Here is a 22492-nt window from a genome sequence, read left to right on the forward strand (position 1 = left end):
CAGGCCCCGCCCACGCACGCGCCTGGCGCCCCCACCCCGGCGGGAGAAGGGGCGGCCAGCCCCCGCCACGTCTCTCCCCAAGGCTCACCTGCTGCTTTTCCGGGGCAGGGGCAAATCCTTCTGGAAGGCAAAGAAGCAAAGCGATGAAGGTCAGCGTGGACCTACCCTTGCTGCCCACAAGCATTCTCAGCTCCCTGGAGGAGCAGAAGCAGGGTAAGACAGGCCCCTCTTCAGCATTGTCACTTTCACCCTTGGCCATGCACTGTGGGCCAAGTTTCTTGGGGGAGAGGATCCCCGGGTGATTCCTCTCCTGACCCTCAGAGACCAACAGAGACCCAAGTACACAGGCGGGGTCCTGTATAAAGGCAAGTGAGTTGGCATCTCAGTGTGTGTTTGTGCAAATGAAATAGGAATCTTTATTTGAAAAATATGTCTTGAGCACTACTGTATGCTGACCCTATCCTAGGCACTAGGGACACAGCAGTGAATAAATTACAAGCCCGGTGTGGTGGTGTGCACCTCTGGTCCCAGCTGCTTGGGAGGTTGAGGCAGGAGAATCGCTTGAGTCCAGGGCAACACCAGCCTGGGCAACACAGCAAGACTCTCTGTCTCAAGGAGAAAAAAAAAGTTTCTGGCCTTTTGGGACGAGTATTTGTAGGGTAAAGGGGACACTAAACAAGATTAGTGTAGAAGTGAACAAAATCATTTTAGACAGTAATTTGTCTTATGAATAAACAGGGTGATATGATGGACAATGGCTGGGATGGAGACACATTGTCAGAGAGGGCTGCTCTGTGGAGGTGACTTTTAAGCTGGTTGCTGAAAGATAAGAGCCAGCCATGGGAGGATCTGTGGAGAGAGAATTCCAGGTGGAGAGAACTGCAAGGGCAAAGGCCTGGAGGCGGGAATAAGCTTGGCATGCTCAATGAATGAATGAAAGGTTGAATGAATGAAAGGTTGAAAGAATGAATGACTCATCTACACCTCAACAGATCTATCTGACTCCCAGCTAGAGTCACAGAGTTGGGGTAGGGGGTGGGGGGTAGGTAAGTAGAGTGACTCACAACTGAGATTTAAAATGGGAACCAGGGAGGCTAAGGTGGGAGAATCACTTGAGCTCAGGAGGTCGAGATTATAGTGAACTGTGATTACACCACTGCTGGAGTGAAACACGGTCTCAATTAAAACAAAAATAAAAGCAAAAACAAAAACATAAAAAATTTAAAAAATAAAAAAATAAAAATGGAAATGCAGGTGATGGCCACGTAGTCATTTTTTATAATGACAATAATAATAATAATTAGTGGGTATTAACTTTATGTGTCTGCATTTGAAGAAGGTCGCCTTCCATTTGTCAAGCTCTCAGGAAGTCTCTGTAGGGATCAGGAGATATGGGGTCTTGGCCCTTTTCTGAGGAAAGGAATGGGGGACAAGGGGCGGCACCTTCCAGCCAGTTTTCTATCCACAGGGTGAGGTGGAAGGAAGAAAACTGAGTGGGGCTGCAGGTGGAAAGGTTTGGGGGAGAGTTTCAAAACCTCCAACAAGAGGAAAATGAGGGATGTTCTAGACTATTTGTAGGATCTCTAAAAGCAGAAAACCCTAGGTTCAAATCTCAATTTTGCCTTTTATGACCTTGGCAAATGACCTTCCAATACTCCCGTGTCTCCTTGAGGATTTTGTGAGTTGATGCAGATGCCTAGCCCCTTAACATGGTGCCTAACACATAGCAAATGCTCAATAAATACTAAGTTCGGAGAACAGGCGTTATTAAGGAGGGACATGCTGCATGACAGAGGATGGGCCAGAGGGTCGTCCCACCCCCTTGTACAATGGACAAACATATAAGCGGTGCCAAAGGGCAGCCCTGCCCTCCCGAGTCACGGGTGACCGGTAATCCAAACCAGGTTTTCCCTCTGTCTTTGCACGACCGGCCTGAATGAGCCGCAGCCAGGACCAGTTGACCTGGCTGCGAGTCTGCAATGGCCCAAGAGAAATCAAGACCTGGACTTTCTGGCCCAGAGCCCGGGGGGTCCAGACCCGGATAACCCAGCCTTGGAGGGTAAGCCCCTGGAGGGCTTTTAAGCACAACACGAAGAAAACCTTGAACCCAGCCCCATCTGCTAGCGCCCCCAAACATTCTAGGGACGAAGAAAGGGTCAAACTGGAGCGGCGAAAGTTCAGATCTTTGACGTCAGTGTAGATAGACGCCACCTCCAACCTCAGCTGCAGAGCCGCTCTGCCAAGTGGATTCCGCTTCTCCTGCACGGGATTAATAGTTGACACTGCAGACAGGACATTCGAACTCAGGATGCTGTCTATATATAAGATCCCAGGGCGTGGTGGCTCACGCCTCTAATTCCAGCACTTTGGGAGGCCGAGGCGGGCGGATCACCTGAGGTCAGAAGTTCAAAACCAGCCTGGCCAACATGGCAAAACTCGCTGTCTACTAAAAATACAAAACTAGACGGGCATGGTGGCGTGCGCCTGTAATCCCAGCTACTAGAGCCTAGCTGCACACAGGGGACCCTCGGGCGCTCAGCAGTGATGCGACAGTTCCTAAGAGGTTGCAGCAACGTGTGTGGGTGTATCCAGGCAACGAAGTGGTTAATCCCACCAGAAGGGAAGCGGTGGGGACAGGACTCCGACATGGGTCACCAGACCCAGAGCATGCCTCGGGTTGAGTGGGTGGGTGGGTGAGTGGAAGCATCCCGCGTTGGGGGCGGTGTCTTGAGCGGGAGTCTAAAGTCCCGCGTGGCGATGAGCCAATGAGAGTTGACGCCGGCCCGGAGGGCGGGGACACACAGTGCAGGCCCCGCCTCTTTCCTCCCTTTTCTCGGAGACCCGACGGCGCGAACCCAGCCTGGCTGCTGCAGCACTTGCTCTAACTTTGCCGCAGCTGCCTCCCTTTTCCCGGAACCCACTCTCCTAACCCACCCCTAGGAGGGGGAGAGAATGTGGGGAGCACTTCAGAGAGGCCTAAGCTCCAGAGAGCGGGCCATCTGGGCTCTGAAAGCAAATTAGTTTTCCAACTCATGTCTGGCTCCAGCGTTATCCAGACGCCTGGAAGGTCCTTCCTGCAGTCTGATCACCATTTTTCCTGCTGCACTGACCGATCAGCTCCCCTTGGTCTTCAACCTCGGGAATGATGGATTAGGGGAGTCTAGAAATGGACGAAGCCCTAGGTGAGGGTTTGAATCCTGTTTTCCCAAGATTCAGGCTGGGGATGGAGCCTGAGTCTGGGCCGATTCTTGGCTTTATCTAAACTCCAGATTACCAAGCCTGGGGCTGAGCTCCAAGGAGGCTCAGAAGGGCCAGACCCCAGGCAGGGCCTTGGGGCACAGATATCATCACCTTCCTCTCTGGAATGTTTGGGACCGAACCTCTGTGTTAACCCTGAACTTCTCTACTAACCCCTCAGAAACGCAGCTGAAGACGAGCAGAGGACGCTTCTCGGCTACAGAATCCCTCCCCACCTTGGAGGTAGGAGCTCCCGACACCTGAGTTTGTCCCCACCTTCCCCACACTCCACAGCGATCCTCAGTGTCCCACTCCGTGCAGTGGACGCACGCCTCCTGCGCCTGCGCAGCCTCGAGACCAGCATCTTCTAAGGCTGCAAGGAGCTAAAAATCGCTCCCGCCCACCCACAAGCTGGGCTGGACTTGAGGATCGCGGTGGGGGGGCGGATGTTGTAGTGGAGGAGGTGGAATGAAGAGTGAGAAAGCTGTCTAGGTGCCTGTCCAATTAGGGCAGTAGGAAGAATCCTGGTGGCCAGGCAGGTGCGTGGGGGACGCAGGGCGTCCTATGCCTCGGGAGGGGGCTTCTGGGGTGGTGAGGGGCGAGGCTGCTGCACAAACATGTTTACGCCTCCAGCGGCGCCGATGGCCCTGAGGGGCACGAGCCCTAGGGTAATAACTTTGCTCTGCGCCCCCTCACCCCCAGCCTGGCGAGGCGCCAGGGCGATGACTTCGGCCCCAGCCCCCTCCCCCTAGGGCGGGCCAAGCGCCCATCAGGCGATCCTCGAGGGGGAGCGCTAGGCTGCACCCCTCCGGCGGCTCCCTGGATCGCCGGGCGGCGCCTGAGGGGCGGGGTCCCCAGCGCGGCGGGACGCGCGGCCACAGCGTTTCCTGCGGTTAGAGTCCCGAGCCCATGGGTGGGGGAGTCCCGGCCGACCCTGGTGCAAGTTCGCCCGCCTCCTGCCCGGCCCCGCCCCAGGGCGCTGACCCCTTCCTCTCCACCCGGGGCCCAGGCAGCCGCGTACCTGCAGCCTCCGGCGGCGGATGAGGCCCGAATCGTCCATGGCGGCAGCGGCGGCGACTTCGGCCCGGGGAGGGAGGAGGGAGGCAGCGGCGGCGGGAGGAGGGAAGAGGGAGGGAGTGAGAAGCCGCGGGGACCGCGGCGGCGGCGGCGGCGGCGGCGGCGGCTGGTTGGGGGGGGGGGTGGAGGGGGCGGAGCGAAGTGGGGCGGGCCCGGCGCCGTCACTGCGTCTGGGCACCCGAGCCCGAGCTCAGCCACCGCTGCCCGCCCTGGGGGGGGGGAAGGGGTGGGTGGGGAGGCGGAGCCTCCTGGTGCCCCCACGGGAGCCAAGCTGCCGAGAGACCCCTATAAAAAGACACACCCCAGGGGAGAGACATTCTCAGGGGTAGAACCCCCACTTAAGAAACACCCCAAAGGAAGCCTTCTCCCTGAGATACATTCCCCCCACATTCATCCCCCAGAGACCCCCTTGGTGAGACACATTTCCCGGGGGAGATAGTTTCCACATGGACACCCTCTCCAATCAAGAACTCCCCCAACCCTGAAAATCATTCCTAAGAGATATGGTCCCTGAGAGGTGACTTTCCTCTCAAAAGCCATCCCCCTCCCCACGGAAGAGGCATTCCCCAAAGAGAAAGATCCCCGGAGTAACAATTCCCGTCGAGACACTGGGGAGGATACCTCCAATCAGAGACCCCTAAAAGCCGTATCCTCTGTGGAAAACTGTCCCCACCCATGAGACCTCTACAGCCCCAGGGGAGATGTCATGCTTACAGAGAAACATTTTCACTGAGGAGACCCATCTTCACAGGCGAGGCAACCTCAGAAAAACATGTGCATGCATATTACGCCCCCCGCCCCCCGCAATCAGAGCCTCCTCAGGGAACCCTGCAGCCCCTCTAGCGACCCCTCCCTCATGGTCCGGATTAAGGAGCCAGGCCAGGCCGTCTGTATTTATAGGAGCGATTAGCTGGTAGTTGGAGAGGGGGGCAGTTAAAGCGCTTTTCAGCTCCCTCGACGCTCCTCCATGTTCACACAGGTGAGGCCAAATCCACCATGCTTCCCGAAGTTGGAGAGGAGGGTGTCCGAGTCCTCCGAACTCCAAGTCTTGGCACTGGGGGACAGAAGGGCTTCCCAAGGGGTGGTGGCCAGTATCTGGCCCCAAGGTCCGGGAGGGCGCGGTTGCTGGGTAAGAGCGACCCCTGCTGGACGACGGCGAGGCTGGGTCCGGGTTTTCCCCAGGAGCTTGTCGCCTCAAGTTCGCGCCTTTGCCTGGGTTATATCTGTCTGTCTCTCTATATGTTTGTCGGCATGTTTGTGTCACCGTCTCGCTGAGTCCCTTGCTCGCACATCTCTCCGTCCATGGCCCGGACTCCGCCCCTGGCGACCTAGCTCACGATGACGACCGCGGGAGCTCTCCTTGGTGCTGGTCTCGCGCGCTCCTGTCCACGGTGCTGAAATCCAAGCGCAGGGTCGGGGGCTGAGATTAGGGAAGGACAAAGGGTGCGGAGGCTCTGGCGTGAGGCATGGCCCAGAGGCTGAACAGATCTGACCCACAAGCATCTGGGACCACCTCAAGATGGACCAGGAGAAGGCTAGGTCCGGCAGATCTTGCTTACTGAGGTCTCCAGCACATCACTGGGTGCACACAGAGGGACCCAGAGATAGTATCTACTGATTTGTTCACTTACCACATATTGAGCACCTACTATGTGCAATGTAGTATTTTGGGATCTGGGAGGGAATACAGCGATAAAAGAGGCAGACAAAAAGCCTCTCTTGCCCTGAGATGAGACGCACACAAACACTTACATACAGTCACATATTCAGGAAACACAGACACGCAAACACTTATTTGAACACACTCTGCAAACATATACTCCACAAACACAGACCCACACATTCTGCAAATTAACACACATACAAACACATACTCAGCAAATGCAAACACATGCAAACATCCACAAATACAGATACACACAAACTCACACTCTGCAGCCATACAAACACATACTTAGGAAACACAGACATACACACACTCATCCAATGCAAACACACACAAACAACACATATAAACACTCAACCAGTGGAAGCACAGCCACATATTTCCAAAACCAAGGGATGTCCAGTTGCACACAAATTATAATCTAAAACAAATTATTCTCCCAACACAACACATAGACATACACACCCGTACCCACTGCAGGGATTTTTTCTCATCCGATTCTCCCCCTAGAATGTCAGCTCTATGAAAGTTGAGATTTGTGTGTCTTTTATTTTTATTTATTTATTTATTTATTTATTTATTTATTTATTTATTTTGAGACAGAGTCTCACTCTGTTGCCTAGGCTGGAGTGCGGTGGAACAATCTTGATTCACTGCAACCTCTGCTTCCCAAGTTCAAACTATATTCATGCCTCAGCCTTCTGAACAGCTGAGATTATAAGCATGTGCCACTACGCCCAACTAATTTTTTTAAAAATTATTATTATTATTATTATTATTTTTTTTTTTGAGACGGAGTCTCGCTCTGTCGCCCAGGCTGGAGTGCAGTGGCCGGATCTCGGCTCACTGCAAGCTCCGCCTCCCGGGTTCACGCCATTCTCCTGCCTCAGCCTCCTAAGTAGCTGGGACTACAGGCGCCCGCCACCTTGCCCGGCTAGTTTTTTTTTGTATTTTTTTAGTAGAGACGGGGTTTCACCGGGTTAGCCAGGATGGTCTCGATCTCCTGACCTCGTGATCCGCCCGTCTCGGCCTCCCAAATTAAATTATTTTTACTAGAGATGGGGTTTCACCAGGTTGGCCAGGCTGGTCTCAAACTCCTGGGCTCAAACAATCCTTCTACTTCAGTTTCCCAATGTGCTGGGATTACACGTGTGAACCACCATGCCTGGCTGAAATTTTCATGTATTGTTCACTGCTGCATCCCCAGAATCTAGCACACAGTAGGTGCTCAATAAATGTTTGTCGAATGAATGGATGAGTTAAGGGAGTGTTCACAAGCAACACACATTCGCAGAAACTTCAGAAGTTGTTGAAGTTCTGAACTGGTTGACACTGGTTAAGTGTTTATATGTGTTGTTTGTGTGTGTTTGCATTGGATGAGTGTGTGTATGTCTGTGTTTCCTAAGCATGTGTTTGTATGGCTGCAGAGTGTGAGTTTGTGTGTATCTGTATTTGTGGATGTTTGCATGTGTTTGCATTTGCTGAGTATGTGTTTGTATGTGTGTTAATTTGCAGGCCAAATACACCTTCCTCATACACACACACGCACTCCCCTCATATACAGATACCACAGCTTAAGCCACAAGCTCAACATAAAAGCAAACACAAGGATATATACACACCAGCCCAAGTTGGCCAGCCTTTGGTCAGCAGGAGTGTGGGCGGGATGGTGGGAGGTCCCGCCCCTGCATTAAGCCATGCCCCTTTCAGTTGCCAGTTTCCTGGAGTGGATCCTGAGGTGTCTTATCAGCCTCTACACCCCAATCCAGCTAACAGGTGAGGGGCTGAACTCGGGGAGGCAGGAAGGGGACACTCTTGTCTCCATAGACGGCTAGCTGTCCCTGCCTTGTGGTTTTGGGCCCCAGTGACAGAACCTGAGCCCTGCCACACCACGCTTGGTCCCAAAGGCCCAGCTCTGGGTGGCCCCTAAGCCGATTGTGGGCCGAGAGAAGGTGACCCAGAGAAAGGCCGGCAGAGAGTGAGAGAGGGAGGAGGGAGGCCGCATAGAAGAGAAGGAGGAATTACTGAACAGCAGAGGGGGATTGGAAGAGCTAGGGAGGTCCCCTTCATTCTGAGAAAAAAAGGGGTCCCTTGAGGACTAAAAAGGTGGGAGATCCTGCTGGATGGGGGAGGGCGACTGTGGTCTAAGCTTGGTGGGGGTGGCACTTGGTGGGGGACAGAGAGGTCAGGGTTCTGATGGGAGGGGGGTTCCTAGGAGGGAGGCAGGCCCTGGTGGTCTCCTGGGATTTGAATATCCTTGGCCACTGCCCCAGCCTCCTCTTCAGCTGCATTTTCCCTACTCTGTCTGGCACTGCTTCTTGGGTATGCATTGGGTGGGTGCCACCCTAAGCTCACAGAAAGGGATGGCTGAACCCCACACTATGCCTGCCAGCTCTTATCTCAGGTGGACATGGCCTGCAGGGTCCACATGCGACCCATCGGCCTGACCTGGGTCGTGCAACTGACCCTGACATGGATCCTGCTAGAAGCCTGTGGAGGGAGCCACCCACTCCAAGCCAGGTCCCAGCGACACCATGGGCTGGCAGCTGATCTGGGCAAAGGCAAGCTGCACTTGGCAGGTGAGCACCCCAGACCCTGCCTCACCACCAACACCCAGAAACCCATACCTACCCTGCCATGGCAATGTTAGAATTTCCTTATGAGAGGGGCCTAGCAGGCCAAGAAGGTGGGAGGCAGGGATAGTGCTGAAGAATGGTGGATAAGAATTAGACTGCCTGGGTTCAAATTCAGCTCTGTCACTTTGTAACTATGTGACCCTGAGGAAGTCATCTAACCTCTCTGGGTCTCACATGGACCCCCAAAAAGAGAGAAATAACAAACATACCTCACAAAGCTGTTGTTAAGATTAAGCATATGAGCATATGAGCAGGGCTCGGTGGCTCACGTATGTAATCCCAACACTTTGGGAGGCCGAGGTGGGCAGATCACTTGAGGTCAGGAGTTTGAGACCAACCTGGCCAACATGGTGAAACCCCTGTCTCTACTAACAATACAAAAATTAGCTGGATGAGGTGGCATGCTCCTGAAATCCCAGCTACTTGGGAGGCTGAGGCACCAGAATTGCTTGAACCTGGGAGGTGGAGGTTGCAGTGAGCCAAGATCGTGCCACTGCACTCCAGACTGGGCGACAGAGCAAGACCCTGTTTCAAAAGAAAGAAAGAAAAATAAAGGAAAAGGATTAAGCACAAGTGTCACTACCAGGCACATGACAAGTAAGTTGATTATTATAAACAATAAATGATCATTACTACTTGAAGCTGCATTTGCATTCCAAAGGAAGGGTCTTAAGTTATGAGTTTGTGAGGATTGATGTAATTGGGATCTCCCTTGTCCAGGGGATCCCCAGCCCTCAGTTCCCAAACCTTATCTGAGGATCCAAGACCCTGGCTCACAGGGTTCCCCTTTGCCAGGAACTTGTTGTCCCTCAGAGATGGACACAACAGAGATATCGAGCCCTGGGAACCATCCAGAACGCTGTGGAGTGCCGAGCCCCGAGTGAGTACAGCACCCTCCACTGTTTTCTCCCGTACTTTGCCCATTGCCCTGGAACTTCCCTCGGGTCCTAACCCATCCAACCCTCTCTCTCCCGATGTCTAGGTGCGAATCCTTCCTGGAACACCTCCAACGTGCCCTTCGCAGTCGCTTCCGCCTGCGGCTATTAGGGGTACGCCAAGCACAGCCGCTCTGCGAGGAGCTCTGCCAGGCCTGGTAGGACACGCGGGGGCAAGGGGCGTGGCTTGACTTGGGCGGGGGAGAGGGCGGAGCCTGCAGTTTGATTGGCCTTCTGTGTAAAGGGGAGTGGCCTCCAACAGGGCCAAGGTTTAAGAGATGCAGCTTAATGTTTAGAGCCCAGGTAGAAGCCCCCAGTTTTTAAGATACCTGCCATATGGCGATGTGGCTTTTCATAGCCCTGAGATTTCTTTTTTTTTTCCTTTTTTTTTTTTTTTTGAGATGGAGTCTCACTCTGTCCCCTAGGCTGGAGTGCAGTGGTGCAGTCTCGGTTCACTGCAACCTCCACTTCCCAGGTTCAAGCGATTCTCCTGCCTCAGCCTCTTGAGTAGCTGGGATTACAGGCGCACACCACCACGCCTGCCTAATTTTTGTATTTTTAGTAGAGACGGGGTTTCACTATGTTGGTCAGGCTGGTCTCGAACTCCTGACTTCGTGATCCTCCCACCTCGGCCTCCCAAAGTACTGGGACTACAGGTGTGAGCCATCGCACCCGGCCTTTTTTTCTTTTTTTTGAGATAGAGTTTTGCTCTTGTTGCCCAGGCTGGAGTGCAGTGACACGATCTCGGCTCACTGCAACCTCAGCCTCCTGGGTTCAAGTGATTCTCCTGCCTCAGCATCCCTAGTAGCTGGGATTACATGCTTCCGTCACCACGTCCGGCTAAGTTTTGTACTTTTAGTAGGGACGGTGTTTTACCATGTTGGCCAAGCTGGTCTCTAACTCCTGACCTCAGGTGATCTGCCTGCCTTGGCCTCCCAAAGTGCTAGGATTACAGGGGTGAGCCACCATGCCCAGCCAGGCCCTGAGATTTCTTAAGGAGTGAGTCCTCCTGATTGAAAAGAGAAGGTAAAAGGGAGGGCGCCTGTAATCTCTGTCATTTGAGAGGTCAAGATAGGAGGATTGGTTGAGGCCAGGAGTTCAAGATCAGCCTGGACAACATGGCAAGACCCAGTCTCAACAAAAAATTTAAAAATTAATCAGATGTGGGCCAGACGCAGTGGCTCACGCATGTAATCCCAGAACTTTGGGAGGCCAAGGTGGGCGGATACCCTGAGGTCAGGAGTTTGAGACAAGACTGGCCAACATGGCGAAACACTGTCTCTACTAAAAACACAAAAAAGAGCCAGGTGTGGTGGTGGGCGCCTGTAATCCCACCTACTCGGGAGGCTGAGGCAGAATTGTTTGAACCTGGGAGGCAGAAATTGCAGTGTGCAGAGATTGGGCCACTGCACTTTAGCCCAGGAGACAGAGCAGGACTCCATCTCAAAAAAAAAAAAGTACTAATCGGACATGATGGTGTGTGCCTATAGTACCAGGTACTTGAGACACTGAGGTGAAGGACTGCTCGAGCCCGGGAGGTCAAAGCTGCCATAAGCCATGATTGTGCCACTGCACTCCAGTTTGAGTCACAGAACAAGACCCTGTCTCAAAAATAAATAAAAGGAAAATGAAAGAGTGGGAAAATATGAGGGACTGGCCCGTAACAAATGGTCTGAGGTCTGCAGGGACGAGGCCAGTTGTGACATGGCCCAAAGTATGGAAAGATCTGATAGAATATGGGGTGGGATGACATCTGGAGAGATGAAATCTGGAGTTAGCAGGGGAGTGGTTCTAAGAGGCAGGGCCTGGACCCCAGCGGGGGACATATACTTAACACAGTCTAGAAGAACCGGAATCCCGCTGGCATGTAGCTACAAAAGCTTTACCCACCTCTCCATTCGCCATCTCCAGGTTCGCCAACTGCGAAGATGATATCACCTGTGGCCCGACTTGGCTCCCACTCTCAGAAAAAAGGGGCTGTGAGCCTAGCTGCCTTACCTATGGACAGGTGAGTGTGAGGCAGAAGGTGAAGAGAAGAGACTGAGATCCTCTCTACCAAGTTCTTTATTTTTTTTCTGAGACGGAGTTTCATTCTTGTTGCCCAGGCTGGAGTGCAGTGGCACAATCTCTGCTCGCTGCAACCTCTGCCTCCCGGGTTCAAGTGATTTGCCTGCCTCAGCCTCCTGAGTAGCTGGGATTACAGGCATTCGCCACCATGCCCAGCTAATTTTTGTATTTTTAGTAGAGTCAGGGTTTCACCATGTTGGCCATACTGGTCTTGAACTCCTGACCTCAGGTGATCCGCCCGCCTCAGCCTCCCAAAGTGCTGGGATTGCAGGCATGAGCCACTGCCCCGACCCCCACCAAGTTCTTTCTTACCTTGTCTAGACCCCAGAGACCGGACTGGCACTCCCCAGGTCCCTACTCCAACCCTTCCCTAGCCCAACCTCCCATTGGGTTGCGCCCTTTGACCCCAAAAGCTCCCTAAGTCCAGATTTGCCCTTCCCAAGAAACCATCCCTGCTCTGGGTCCATCCACAGTTTACCATGGAGGACCCAGAAGCCCAGTCACCCTCTACAAAACCCCAGCCTTGATACAGACCTCTCTGCGCGCCCCGCGACTGCCCCAACCCTGATTCATCCCGCTAGGGCCCAGTAAGAACATTCACACTCCCCAAGGACCTGCCACCACTCTGGCCCCGCATACAGACTCCCAAACTGCACACTCCGCCTCTGACCCCAATCCCAAAGGAACTTACAGACTTTCCCTTCCCGAGGCCACGCCCCTGGGAGAAAGCCATGCCCCTCTGGACTCTGCCCACTACGGCCCTAACTCCACTTTTTCCTAGACCTTCGCAGACGGGACGGACCTTTGTCGCTCGGCTCTGGGCCACGCCCTACCGGTGGCCGCTCCTGGAGCCCATCACTGCTTCAATATCTCCATCTTCTCGCTACCTCGTCCCAGACCAGGACGGCGGGCCCGGGAAACTCCCTCCTGGCGTTCCCGCCGCCCTCGCACCTCCATCCTGGACGCTGCAGGCAGCGGGAGTGGCAGTGGAAGCGGCAGCGGCCCCTAGCGGACGCGTGGCCCTGAGTTGGGGGAGGGTCCCTTCCCCCAGCCCTGCCCCTCAGAACACCCAGAACCCCACCCCTCACCCTCTCGGCCTTCTATAATAGTTTTGAGATGTCTGTCCCTCTTCCCTGGAGCTCCAGAGACTCACCCCTCTCCAGGTTATCCCAGAAATGACCCAACTCTCTCTCTCACTTTTCCCTCTCCCCTTTGAATAAAGTCGCCAGCTATAGCACGTGATGTGTGTGGCTGCTTCTTGGGGAAACAGGTGGGAAGGAGAATTGCCAGAAAGTAACAGATGTCTCACGTCTAATCCTCAGATCCTAGAAGCAGTGACTGATTCATACTACAGTGTAAATGATGGATGGCCTGTGCCCTAGAGCAGTCAACATAACTCCGAACACCCAGGTGTTGGAAATGGAGAGGGGGTCAGAACAGGGTCTGACAAGGGCAGGAGGGGTTCCTTCCCACTGTGTGCCACCAGGGCTCCCAAAAAGCTGCCTAACTTGTATAGGCCTCAAGACACACTTCAAGGCCGGGTGCAGAGGCTCGTGCCTGTAATCCCAGCAATTTCACAGGCCAAGGTGGTTGCATTGCTTGAGCCCAGGAGTTCAAGGCCAGGTTTGGCAATACAGTGAGAACCTGTCTCTACCAAAAAAAAAAAAACAAAAAGAAAATTTTAAATTGGCCCAGTGTAGTGGTGCGTGCCTGTATTCCTACCTGCTCAGCAGGCTGGGGCAGGAAGATCACTTGAGCTCAGTTCAGGGCTGCAGTGAGCCATGATCACACCACTGTACTCCAGCCTGGGTGACACAGTGAGAGCCTGTCTCAAATAAAAAATAATAAGACATGCAGACACAGAATACCAAACTGGCCATGGTAGTATGTGCTGAACTCCCAACTACTTGGGAGGCTGAGGTAAGATCACTTGATCCCAGGAATTCGAGGCTGCAGTAAGCTATAATCCTGCCACTGTACTGCAGCCTGGGCAAAAGCCAGACCCCAATTTTTTTTTTTTTTTTTTGAGACAGAGTTTCGCTCTTGTTGCCCAGGCTGGAGTGCAATGGCAGGATCTCAGCTCACCGCAACCTCCACCTGCCAGGTTCCAGTGATTATCCTGCCTCAGCCTCCCTAGTAGCTGGGATTACAGGTGTCTGCCACCAAGCCCGGCTAATTTTTTGTATTTTTAGTAGAGACAGGGTTTCACCATGTTGGTCAGGATGGTCTCAAATTCTTGACTTCAGGTGATCAACCCACCTCGGCCTCCCAAAGTGCTAAGACTACACGCATGAGCCACCACGCCACGCCCTTTTTCTTTTTTTGCGACAGAGTCTAGCTTTGTCTCCCAAGCTGAAGTGTAGTGGTGCAATCTTGGCAAATGCAACCTCAGCCTCCTGGGTTCAAGTGATTCTCGTACCTCAGCCTCCAGAGTAGCTGGGATTGCAGGCACACACCACCACATATGGCTAATTTTTGTATTTTTAGTACAGATGGGGTTTCGCCATGTTGGCCAGACTGGTCTCAAATTCCTGACTTTGGTGATCCACCCACCTCGGCCTCCCAAAGTGCTGGGATTACAGACATGAGTCACCATGCCTGTCCAAGACCCCATATTATACATATACAGACTACAGAGTTTGGTGAGAATGACCCTGTGTAGTGTCCGCCTGTGTTCACAACCCAGCTCTACCACTTACTTATGCTGTAACTTCAGTTTCACACATTGCCCAGCTTGAGCCTCAATTTCTTCATCTTTAAAATGGGAATGTGGGCTGGGCATGGTGTCTCATGCCTGTAATCCCAGCACTTTGGGAGGCTGAGGCAGGCAGTGCATTCACTTGAGTCCAGGAGTTCAAGACCAGCCCGGCCAACATAGCGAAACTCCATCTCTACCAAAGATAAAAAAAATTAGCCAGGCGTGGTGGCACATGCCTGTAATCCCAGTTTCTTGGGAGGCCGAGGTGGGATAATCAGTTGAACCCAGGAGATGGAGGTTGTGGTGACCTGAGATAGTACCACTGCACTACAGCCTGGATGAGAGAGTGAGACCTTGTCTCAAAAAGAAAAATTAAAATAAAATAAATAAAATAAAATGGAAATGAGTTCCTTTCACAGAACTGAGAAAGAATTCAGTGAGGCCGGGCACGGTGGCTCAAGCCTGTAATCCCAGCACTTAGGGAGGCCGAGACGGGCGGATCATGAGGTCAGGAGATCGAGACCATCCTGGCTAACACGGTGAAACCCCGTCTCTACTAAAAATACAAAAAACTAGCCGGGCGAGGTGGCGGGCGCCTGTAGTCCCAGCTACTCCGGAGGCTGAGGCAGGAGAATGGCGTGAACCCGGGAGGCGGAGCTTGCAGTGAGCTGAGATCCGGCCACTGCACTCCAGCCCGGGCTACAGAGCAAGACTCCGTCTCAAAAAAAAAAAAAAAAAAAAAGAAAGAATTCAGTGAGTTAGTACAAGTTTTTCTGCTTATCTAACACTGCGTACCAAGCAACTCCAATATAGTGATGATAAAAAAAAGTCACTAGCCTGGGCGCGGTGGCTCATGCCTTTAAGTCCAGCACTATGGGAGGCCGAGGCGGGCGGATCACAAGGCCAGGAGATCAAGACCATCCTGGCTAACATGGTGAAACCCCATCTCTACTAAAAATACAAAAAATTAGCCGAGCGTGGTGGCGGGCACCTGTAGTCCCAGCTACTCAGGAGGCTGAGGATGGAGAATCACTTGAACCCGGGAGGCAGAGGTTGCAGTGAGCCGAGGTAATGCCACTGCACCCCACCCTGGGTAACAGAGCCAGACTCCGTCTCAAAAACAAAACAAAAAAAAACCCAGCACTTTTGGAGGCCGAGGCAGGTGAATCACGAGGTCAGGAGTTCAAGACCAGCCTGATCAACATGGTGAAACACCACCTATACTAAAAATACAGAAAATTAGCCGGGTGTGGTGGTGGTGCATGCCTGTAATCCCAGCTACTCAGGAGGCTGAGGCAGGAGAATCGCTTGAACCCAGGAAGCAGAGGTTGCGGTGAGCCAAGATCACGCCATAACACTCCAGCCTCCTGGGTGACAGAGCGAGACTCCATCTCAAAAAAAAAAAAAAAAAAAAAGTCACTATCTTTCATGCTTCTGGGGTTTGACTCAGTCCAGCCTGGCAGTTCTTCCTGAAGATCTGTCATGTACTTGCAGACAGTGGCTGGGGCTGGAATCACGTTGAAGTCTTCCTCACTCACATATCTGCTAGCTGGCATTGGCTATTGTCTTCAACTTCTGCTGGGGCTATTTGCCAGAATATCTGCACATGGCCCCTCTGTGGCTTGGGCTTCCTCTCAACATGGCAGCTACGATCTAAGGGAAATGTCCCAAGAGAGCAAGCCAAGTGGGAGTTCAGTTTTGATGACTTAACCTTGGAATTAACACAGTGTGACATCTCTTTCTATTCACTACAGGGAGTCACTGAAGCCAGCTCATATTCAAAGAGAGGCATCATAGACTCCACCTCCAATGGGAGGGATGTCAAATAAAATGCTTAGAAAGTGTGGCACATAATTATCACTCAATGAATGTAGACACCGTCTATTATGATTGTTTCTTGTGGATGATGTTACATACTGGGTTATTGATGTTATAGACTGTGTTATTGTGACAAGGAAGAGGAACAAGCACTGAAGGAAGAAAAGTAAAGCAAGTCTTTTTTTTGTTTTGAGACGGAGTCTCTCTGTCACCCAGGCTGGAGTGCAGTGGCACAATCTCAGCTCACTTGCAAGCTCAGCCTCCCGAGTAGCTGGGATTACAGGCGTCCGCCACCATGCCCGGCTAATTTTTTGTATTTTTAGTAGAGACGGGGATTCACCGTGTTAGCCAGGATGGTCTCGATCTCCTGACCTCGTGATCCACCCACCTCGGCCTCCCAAAGTGCTGGAATTACAGGCATGAGCCACCGGGCCCGGCCCAAGTAAAGCAAGTCTTTAAAGGATCGCCAGTCAGATAATCAAGCTGTGGAGGACATTCCAAGTGAAAGGCCTGGAGATTTCATATTCTGGGAACTCTGAGCTGACCAGGAAGCCTGGGATAGACCATGGGAGATGGGGTCTGGTCCTGGAAGACACTGGATGCCAGGCAGAGGCATTTGAATCTGAGGATAGAGTGTGATGTACCAGGAGTGGTGGCTCACACCTGTAATTCTAGCATTTTGGGAGGCTGAGGCAGATGGATTCTTTGAGGTCAGGAGTTCCAGACCACCCTGGGCCACATGGTGAAACCTCATCTCTACTAAAAATTTAAAACATTAGCCAGGCATGGTGGCACACGCCTGTAGACCCAGCTACTTGGGAGGCTGAGGTGGGAGGATTGTTTGAGCCCAGGAGGTGGAGGTTGCAGTAAGCCGTCATTGCACTGCTGCCCTCCAGCTGGGGCAACAAAGGGAGATGGTGTCTCAAAAAAAAAGAGAGCGATAGGGTGTGATGCAAGGTTTGGCAGCTCGTGGCTATAGTCTCAGCTACTTGGGAGGCTGAGGTGACGGTATTGCTTGACACCAGGAGTTTGGGAACAGCATGGGCACCACAGCCAGACCTCATCTCCAAAATACAAAAAGAAATTAGGCTGGACAAAATTAAGCAGGACAGCTCACACCTGTAATCCCAAGACTTTGGGAGGCTGAAGTAGGAGAATAGCTTGAAGCCAGGAGTTCAAAATCAGCTTGGGCAACAGTGAGACCTCATCTCTACCAAAAAAAAAAAAAAAAAAAAAAACCACACACACACACACACAAACAAAAAAATTAGCAAGGTGCTATAGTTTGTGCCTGTAGTCCCAGATACTCAGGACCTCATTTGGAAAAGGAAATATGTGAGAGCCATAGGTTTTTTGGTTTTTTAGACGGAGTCTCACTCTTGTCACTCAGGCTGGAGTGCAGTGGCATGATCTTGGCTCACTACAACCTCTGCCTCCCAGGTTCAAGCGATTCTCCTGCCTCAGCTTCCTGATTAGCTGGGATTACAGGCACCTGCCACCACACCTGGCTAATTTTTATACTTTTAGTAGAGACGGGTATTTGCCATGTTGGCCAGGCTGGTCTTGAACTCCTGACCTCAGGTGATCCACCTGCCTCAGCCTCTCAAAGTGCTGGAATAAGAGGCATGAGCCACCATGCCCAGCCTTGAGTTTTTTTGTTTTTGTTTTTGAACAGGGTCTCACTCTGTTGTTCAGGCTTTGAAGTGCAGTGGTGCAATCTTGGCTCACTGCAGCCTCAACCTCTCAGGCTCAAGTGATCCTCCTACCTCAGCTCCCCAAGTATCTGGGACTACAGGCGCTCACCACCACACCCAGCTATTTTGTGTGTGTGTGCGTGTGTGTGTGTGAGATGGAGTTTTGCTCTTTTCACCCAGGCTGGAGTGCAATGGCACGATCTCGGCTCACCGCAACCTCTGCCTCCTGGGTTCAAGCGATTCCTCTGCCTCAGCCTCCCGAGTAGCTGGGATTACACGTATGGGGTTTCTCCATTTTGGTCAGGATGGTCTTGAACTCCTGACCTCCTGATCCGCCCACCTTGGCCTCCCAAAGTGCTGGGATTACAGGCGGGAGCCACAGTGACTGGCCAAGACCGTCTTTTTTTTGTTTTGAGATGAAGTCTCACTCTTGTCCCCCAGGCTGGAGTGTAATGGTGTGATCTCGGCTCACTGCAACCTCTGCCTCCCGGGTTCAAGCGATTCTCCTGCCTCAGCCTCTCAAGTAGCTGGGACGACAGGCACCTGCCACCAGGCCTGGTTAATTTTTGTATTTTTAGTAGAGATGGAGTTTTACCATGTTGGCCAGGCTGGTCTAGAACTCCCGACCTCAGGTGTTCCACCCGCTTCAGCCTCCCAAAGTGCTGGGATTACAGGCGTGAGTCACTGCACCCAGCCAACCCTGTTTCTTAACAAAATCCTCAAAAATATGATACTGGGGATCTTGAGCAGGTCAGTGTGGAACCCTGGACTCTCTCCAACTCCCATGTGAGCTTCATGCTGCTAGGATGGGGACCCAGCACTGAGTTCACACAAATTCAGACTGTTGTTAGAAGTAACATTTGCAGGCTGGGCGCAGTGGCTCATGCCTGTAATCCCAGCACTTTGGGAGGCTGAACTGGGTGGATAACCTGAGGTCAGGAGTTCAAGACCAGCCTGGCCAACTAGGTGAAACCTCGTCTCTACTAAAAATATAAAAATTAGCTGGGAGTGGTGGCACATGCCTATAATCCCAGCTACTCGGGAGGCTGAGGCAGAATTGCTTGAACCTGGGAGGCAGAGGTTGCAGTGAGCCGAGATTGCACCACTGCACTCCAGCCTGGGTGACAGAGCGAGACTATCTCCAGAAAAAAAAAAAAAAGAAAAGAAATAACATTTACAGGCCACACGTTGTGACTGGTGGCTTCTACCTATAATCCTAGCATTTGGGGAGGCCAAGGCAGGAGACCACTTGAGCTCAGGACTTCAAGACCCACCTCCCCTGACCCCCGGTGTCTATAAAAAGTCAAAGAAGGTGGAGTGCAATGGCTCACGCCTGTAATCCCAGCACTTTGGGAGGACAAGGCAGGCGGATCACGAGGTCAGGAGATCGAGACCATTCTGGCTAACACGGGGAAACCCTGTCTTTATTAAAAATACAAAAAATTAGCCAGGTGTAGTGGAACGTGCCTGTAGTCCCAGATACTTGGGAGGATGAGGCAGAAGGATTTATTGAACCCGGGAGGTGGAGATTGCAGGGAGCCAAGATCACGCCACCACACTCCAGCCTGGGAGACAAAGCAAGATTCTGCCTCAAAAAAAAAAGAAAAGAAAAAAATTAGCTGGGCGGGATGGCGGGTGCCTATAATCCCAGCTATTCAGGAGTCTGAGGCAGGAGAGTCACTTGAGCCAGGGAGGCAAAGGTTGCAGTGAGCCGAGATCCGGCCATTGCACTCTAGCCTGGGCGATAGAGCAAGGCTCAGTCTCAAAAAATAAATAAATTAATTAATTAAAGAAAAAAAACATAGAAAAGAAAAAAAAGAAATACAAAATTAGCCAGATGTGCTCGCTTGAACCCATGAGGTGGAGGTTGCAGTGAGCCGAGGTGCCACTGCAACACAGCCTGAGCAACAGAGCAAGTCTCTATCTCAAAAGAAAAATAAAGTTTTTAAGTCAAATAACAAAATAATAATAACAACAGGATGAGGGTTGGATAGAGGGTGTCTCTTGGGTGGAGACCAAACCTCCTCCTGAATGCCTCCTCTCACTGCCCTGCTCTTGGGCCTTCTTTTTTTTTTTTTTTTTTTGAGACAGAGTCTTGCTCTGTTACCAGGCTGGAGCGCAGTGGCGCGATCTCAGCTCACGGAAACCTTCACCTCCCAGGTTCAAGTGATCTGCTGCCTCAGGCACCGGAGTAGCTGTGACTACAGGCGCCCGCCACCACACCCAGCTAATTTTTGTATTTTTGGTAGAGATGGGGTTTCATCATGTTGGCCAGGATAGTCTCCATCTCTTGACCTCATGATCCACCCACCTCAGCTTCCCAAAGTGCTGGGATTACAGGCGTAAGCCACGGCGCCTGGCTTCTTGGGCCTTCTTGAAGCCAGGTCTCCCATTTCTAGGCCTCTACACGTGCCCATTGCCTGAAACCCCCTCCATCCTCCAGTCACTTATTCCACTGTGTTCACCCCGCAGACCTCTGCCAGTTGGTTCCTCAGGCTTTGAGACCTCCAGATCAGAGCTGGGTCCCCCATCATGCATTCCCAGGCACTCTAGCCTCCACTGTCCAAGGGCAGTTCTGGGATTCTGGCTGGCTGGGGCAGTGCTGGCTTCTGTGTCCAACACAGCATTTTCGTGGAGTGGAGAAATGCTCTGTTTTGGGTTGAATGGTCTCCCCCAATTCATATGTTCAAGTCCTAACCCCCAGGACGTCAAAATGTGACTGTTTGGAGAGAGTGTGTTGAAAGGGGAAAAGTAAAATGAGTTCATATTTGTGAGCTCTAATCCAATGACTATAAGAAATTAGGACACGGCCGGGCGCGGTGGCTCAAGCCTGTAATCCCAGCACTTTGGGAGGCCAAGACGGGCGGATCACGAGGTCAGGAGATCGAGACCATCCTGGCTAATACGGTGAAACCCCGTCTCTACTAAATACAAAAAACTAGCCGGGCGAGGTGGCGGGCGCCTGTAGTCCCAGCTACTCGGGAGGCTGAGGCAGGAGAATGGCGTAAACCCGGGAGGCGGAGCTTGCAGTGAGCTGAGATCCGGCCACTGCACTCCAGCCTGGGCAACAGAGCGAGACTCCGTCTCAAAAAAAAAAAAAAAAAAAAAAAGAAATTAGGACACTTGGCTGGGCACTGTGGCTCATGCCTGTAATCTCAACAATTTGACACTTTGGGAGGCTGTGGCAGGAGGATCCTTTGGGCATGGATTTGAGACCAAACTGTGCAACAGAGCAAGACCCCCATCTCTATAAAAAAAAAATTTTTTTTTTGAGATGGAGTCTCACTCTGTCGCCCAGGTTGGAGTGCAATGGCACGATCTTGGCTCATTGCAACCTCTGCCTCCCAGGTTCAAGCAGTTCTGCCTCAGCCTCCCGAGTAGGTGGGATTACAGGTGTTTGCCACCACTCCCAGCTAATTTATTTTTAGTAGAGATAGGGTTTTGCCATCGTGGCCAGGCTGATCTCAAACTTCCGACCTCAGGTGTTCTACCTGCCTCGGCCTCCCAAAGTGCTGGGATTACAGGCGTGAGCCACCATGCCCGGCGCCCCCCCCAATTTTTTTTTTTTCTTACTGAGTCTCTGTCGAGAAGGTTGGAGTGCAGTGGCGTGATCTCGGCTCACTGCAACCTCCACCTCCCGGGTTCAAGCTATTCTCCTGCCTCAGCCTCCCGAGTATGTGGGACCTGGGTGACAGAGTGAGCCTCCATCTCAAGAAAAAAACAAAAAAAAGAACTCTGGGCCGGGCGCGGTGGCTCAAGCCTGTAATCCCAGCACTTTGGGAGGCCGAGGCGGGCGGATCACGAGGTCAGGAGATCGAGACCATCCTGGCTAACACGGTGAAACCCAGTCTCTACTAAAAAATACAAAAAACTAGCCGGGCGTGGTGGCGGCGCCTGTAGTCCCAGCTACTCGGGAGGCTGAGGCAGGAGAATGGCGTAAACCTGGGAGGTGGAGCTTGCAGTGAGCTGAGATCCGGCAACTGCACTCCAGCCTGGGTGACAGAGCCAGACTCCGTCTCAAAAAAAAAAAAAAAAAAAAAAAAAAAAGAAAGAACTCTGTGGGGGCCAGGTGTGGCTCACACTTGTAATCCCAGCACTTGGGAGGCCAAGGTGGGCAGAACACCTGGGCTCAGGAGTTCGAAACCACCCTGGGCAACATGGTGAAACTTCATCTCTACTAAAATGCCAAATGCCAAAAATTTAGCCAGGCATGGAAGTGCGCATCTGTGATCCCAGCTACTTGGGAGGCTGAGGCAGGAGAATTGCTAGAGCCTGGGAGGCGGAGGTTTCAGTGAGCCAAGATCATGCCACTGCACTCCAGCCTGGGTGACAGAGTGAGACTCCGTCTCAAGAACACAACATAGTGTTAGCCTCCCAAAGTGCTAGGCCTCCTGTCACATAGGGAGACCCCATCTCTACGAAATAAAAAACCTGCCGGGCACGGTGGCTCATGCCTGCAATCCCAGCACTTTGGGAGGCTGAGGTGGGTGGATCACGAGGTCAGGAGATGGAGACTAACCGGGCTAACACCGTGAAACCCCCTCTCGGGCTGGGCGTGTTGGCTCACTCTTGTAATCCCAGCACTTTGGGAGGCCAAGGCAGGTGGATCACGAGGCCAGGAGATCGAGACCATCCTGGCTAACCCAGTGAAACCCCGTCTCTAT

The 22492-nt window shown here is 52.4% G+C and overlaps 2 protein-coding genes across 10 annotated transcripts in view; one reads left to right on the forward strand and one right to left on the reverse strand.

Annotated features, from left to right (window-relative positions):
• The window catches only part of MAST1 (microtubule associated serine/threonine kinase 1), a 39580-nt gene extending 35183 nt beyond the window's left edge, over nt 1-4397 (reverse strand). The window contains exons 1-2 of the mRNA XM_007995429.3: nt 4259-4397; nt 89-120 (exon numbers count right to left, since the gene is read on the reverse strand). Of these exons, the coding sequence (XP_007993620.3) occupies nt 89-120; nt 4259-4297 (71 nt within the window). The 5' untranslated portion in view covers nt 4298-4397. The remainder of the gene's footprint in view (nt 1-88; nt 121-4258) is intronic.
• RTBDN (retbindin) lies at nt 75-21886 on the forward strand. 9 transcript variants are annotated; one of them, XM_007995442.3, is made up of 8 exons: nt 170-213; nt 3419-3480; nt 7691-7756; nt 8373-8559; nt 9412-9496; nt 9599-9709; nt 11463-11559; nt 12400-12855. In XM_007995442.3, the coding sequence occupies exons 4-8, from the start codon at nt 8391-8393 to the stop codon at nt 12625-12627; spliced, it is 690 nt and encodes a 229-aa protein (XP_007993633.3). In that variant the 5' UTR covers nt 170-213; nt 3419-3480; nt 7691-7756; nt 8373-8390; the 3' UTR covers nt 12628-12855. The 9 variants fall into 9 exon arrangements, with proteins under 9 accessions (XP_007993627.3, XP_007993626.3, XP_007993633.3 ...); XM_007995436.3 differs by lacking the exon at nt 7691-7756 and having other exon boundaries at nt 75-213; XM_007995435.3 differs by lacking the exon at nt 7691-7756 and having other exon boundaries at nt 75-213; nt 9430-9496.
• Nucleotides 21887-22492: the final 606 nt, after the last annotated feature.

Source organism: Chlorocebus sabaeus, chromosome 6 (assembly GCF_047675955.1).
Source record: "Chlorocebus sabaeus isolate Y175 chromosome 6, mChlSab1.0.hap1, whole genome shotgun sequence".
NCBI classification, from domain to species: domain Eukaryota; kingdom Metazoa; phylum Chordata; class Mammalia; order Primates; family Cercopithecidae; genus Chlorocebus; species Chlorocebus sabaeus.

Bases quoted from the DNA above. Each gene is read 5' to 3' on its own strand.
- RTBDN (XM_007995436.3), top strand. From the start codon at position 144: ATGAAGGTCAGCGTGGACCTACCCTTGCTGCCCACAAGCATTCTCAGC. The intron at 9,497-9,598 runs GTGAGTACAGCA...CCCGATGTCTAG, and splicing joins TGTGGAGTGCCGAGCCCCGA to GTGCGAATCCTTCCTGGAAC. The intron at 9,710-11,462 runs GTAGGACACGCG...CGCCATCTCCAG, and splicing joins GAGGAGCTCTGCCAGGCCTG to GTTCGCCAACTGCGAAGATG.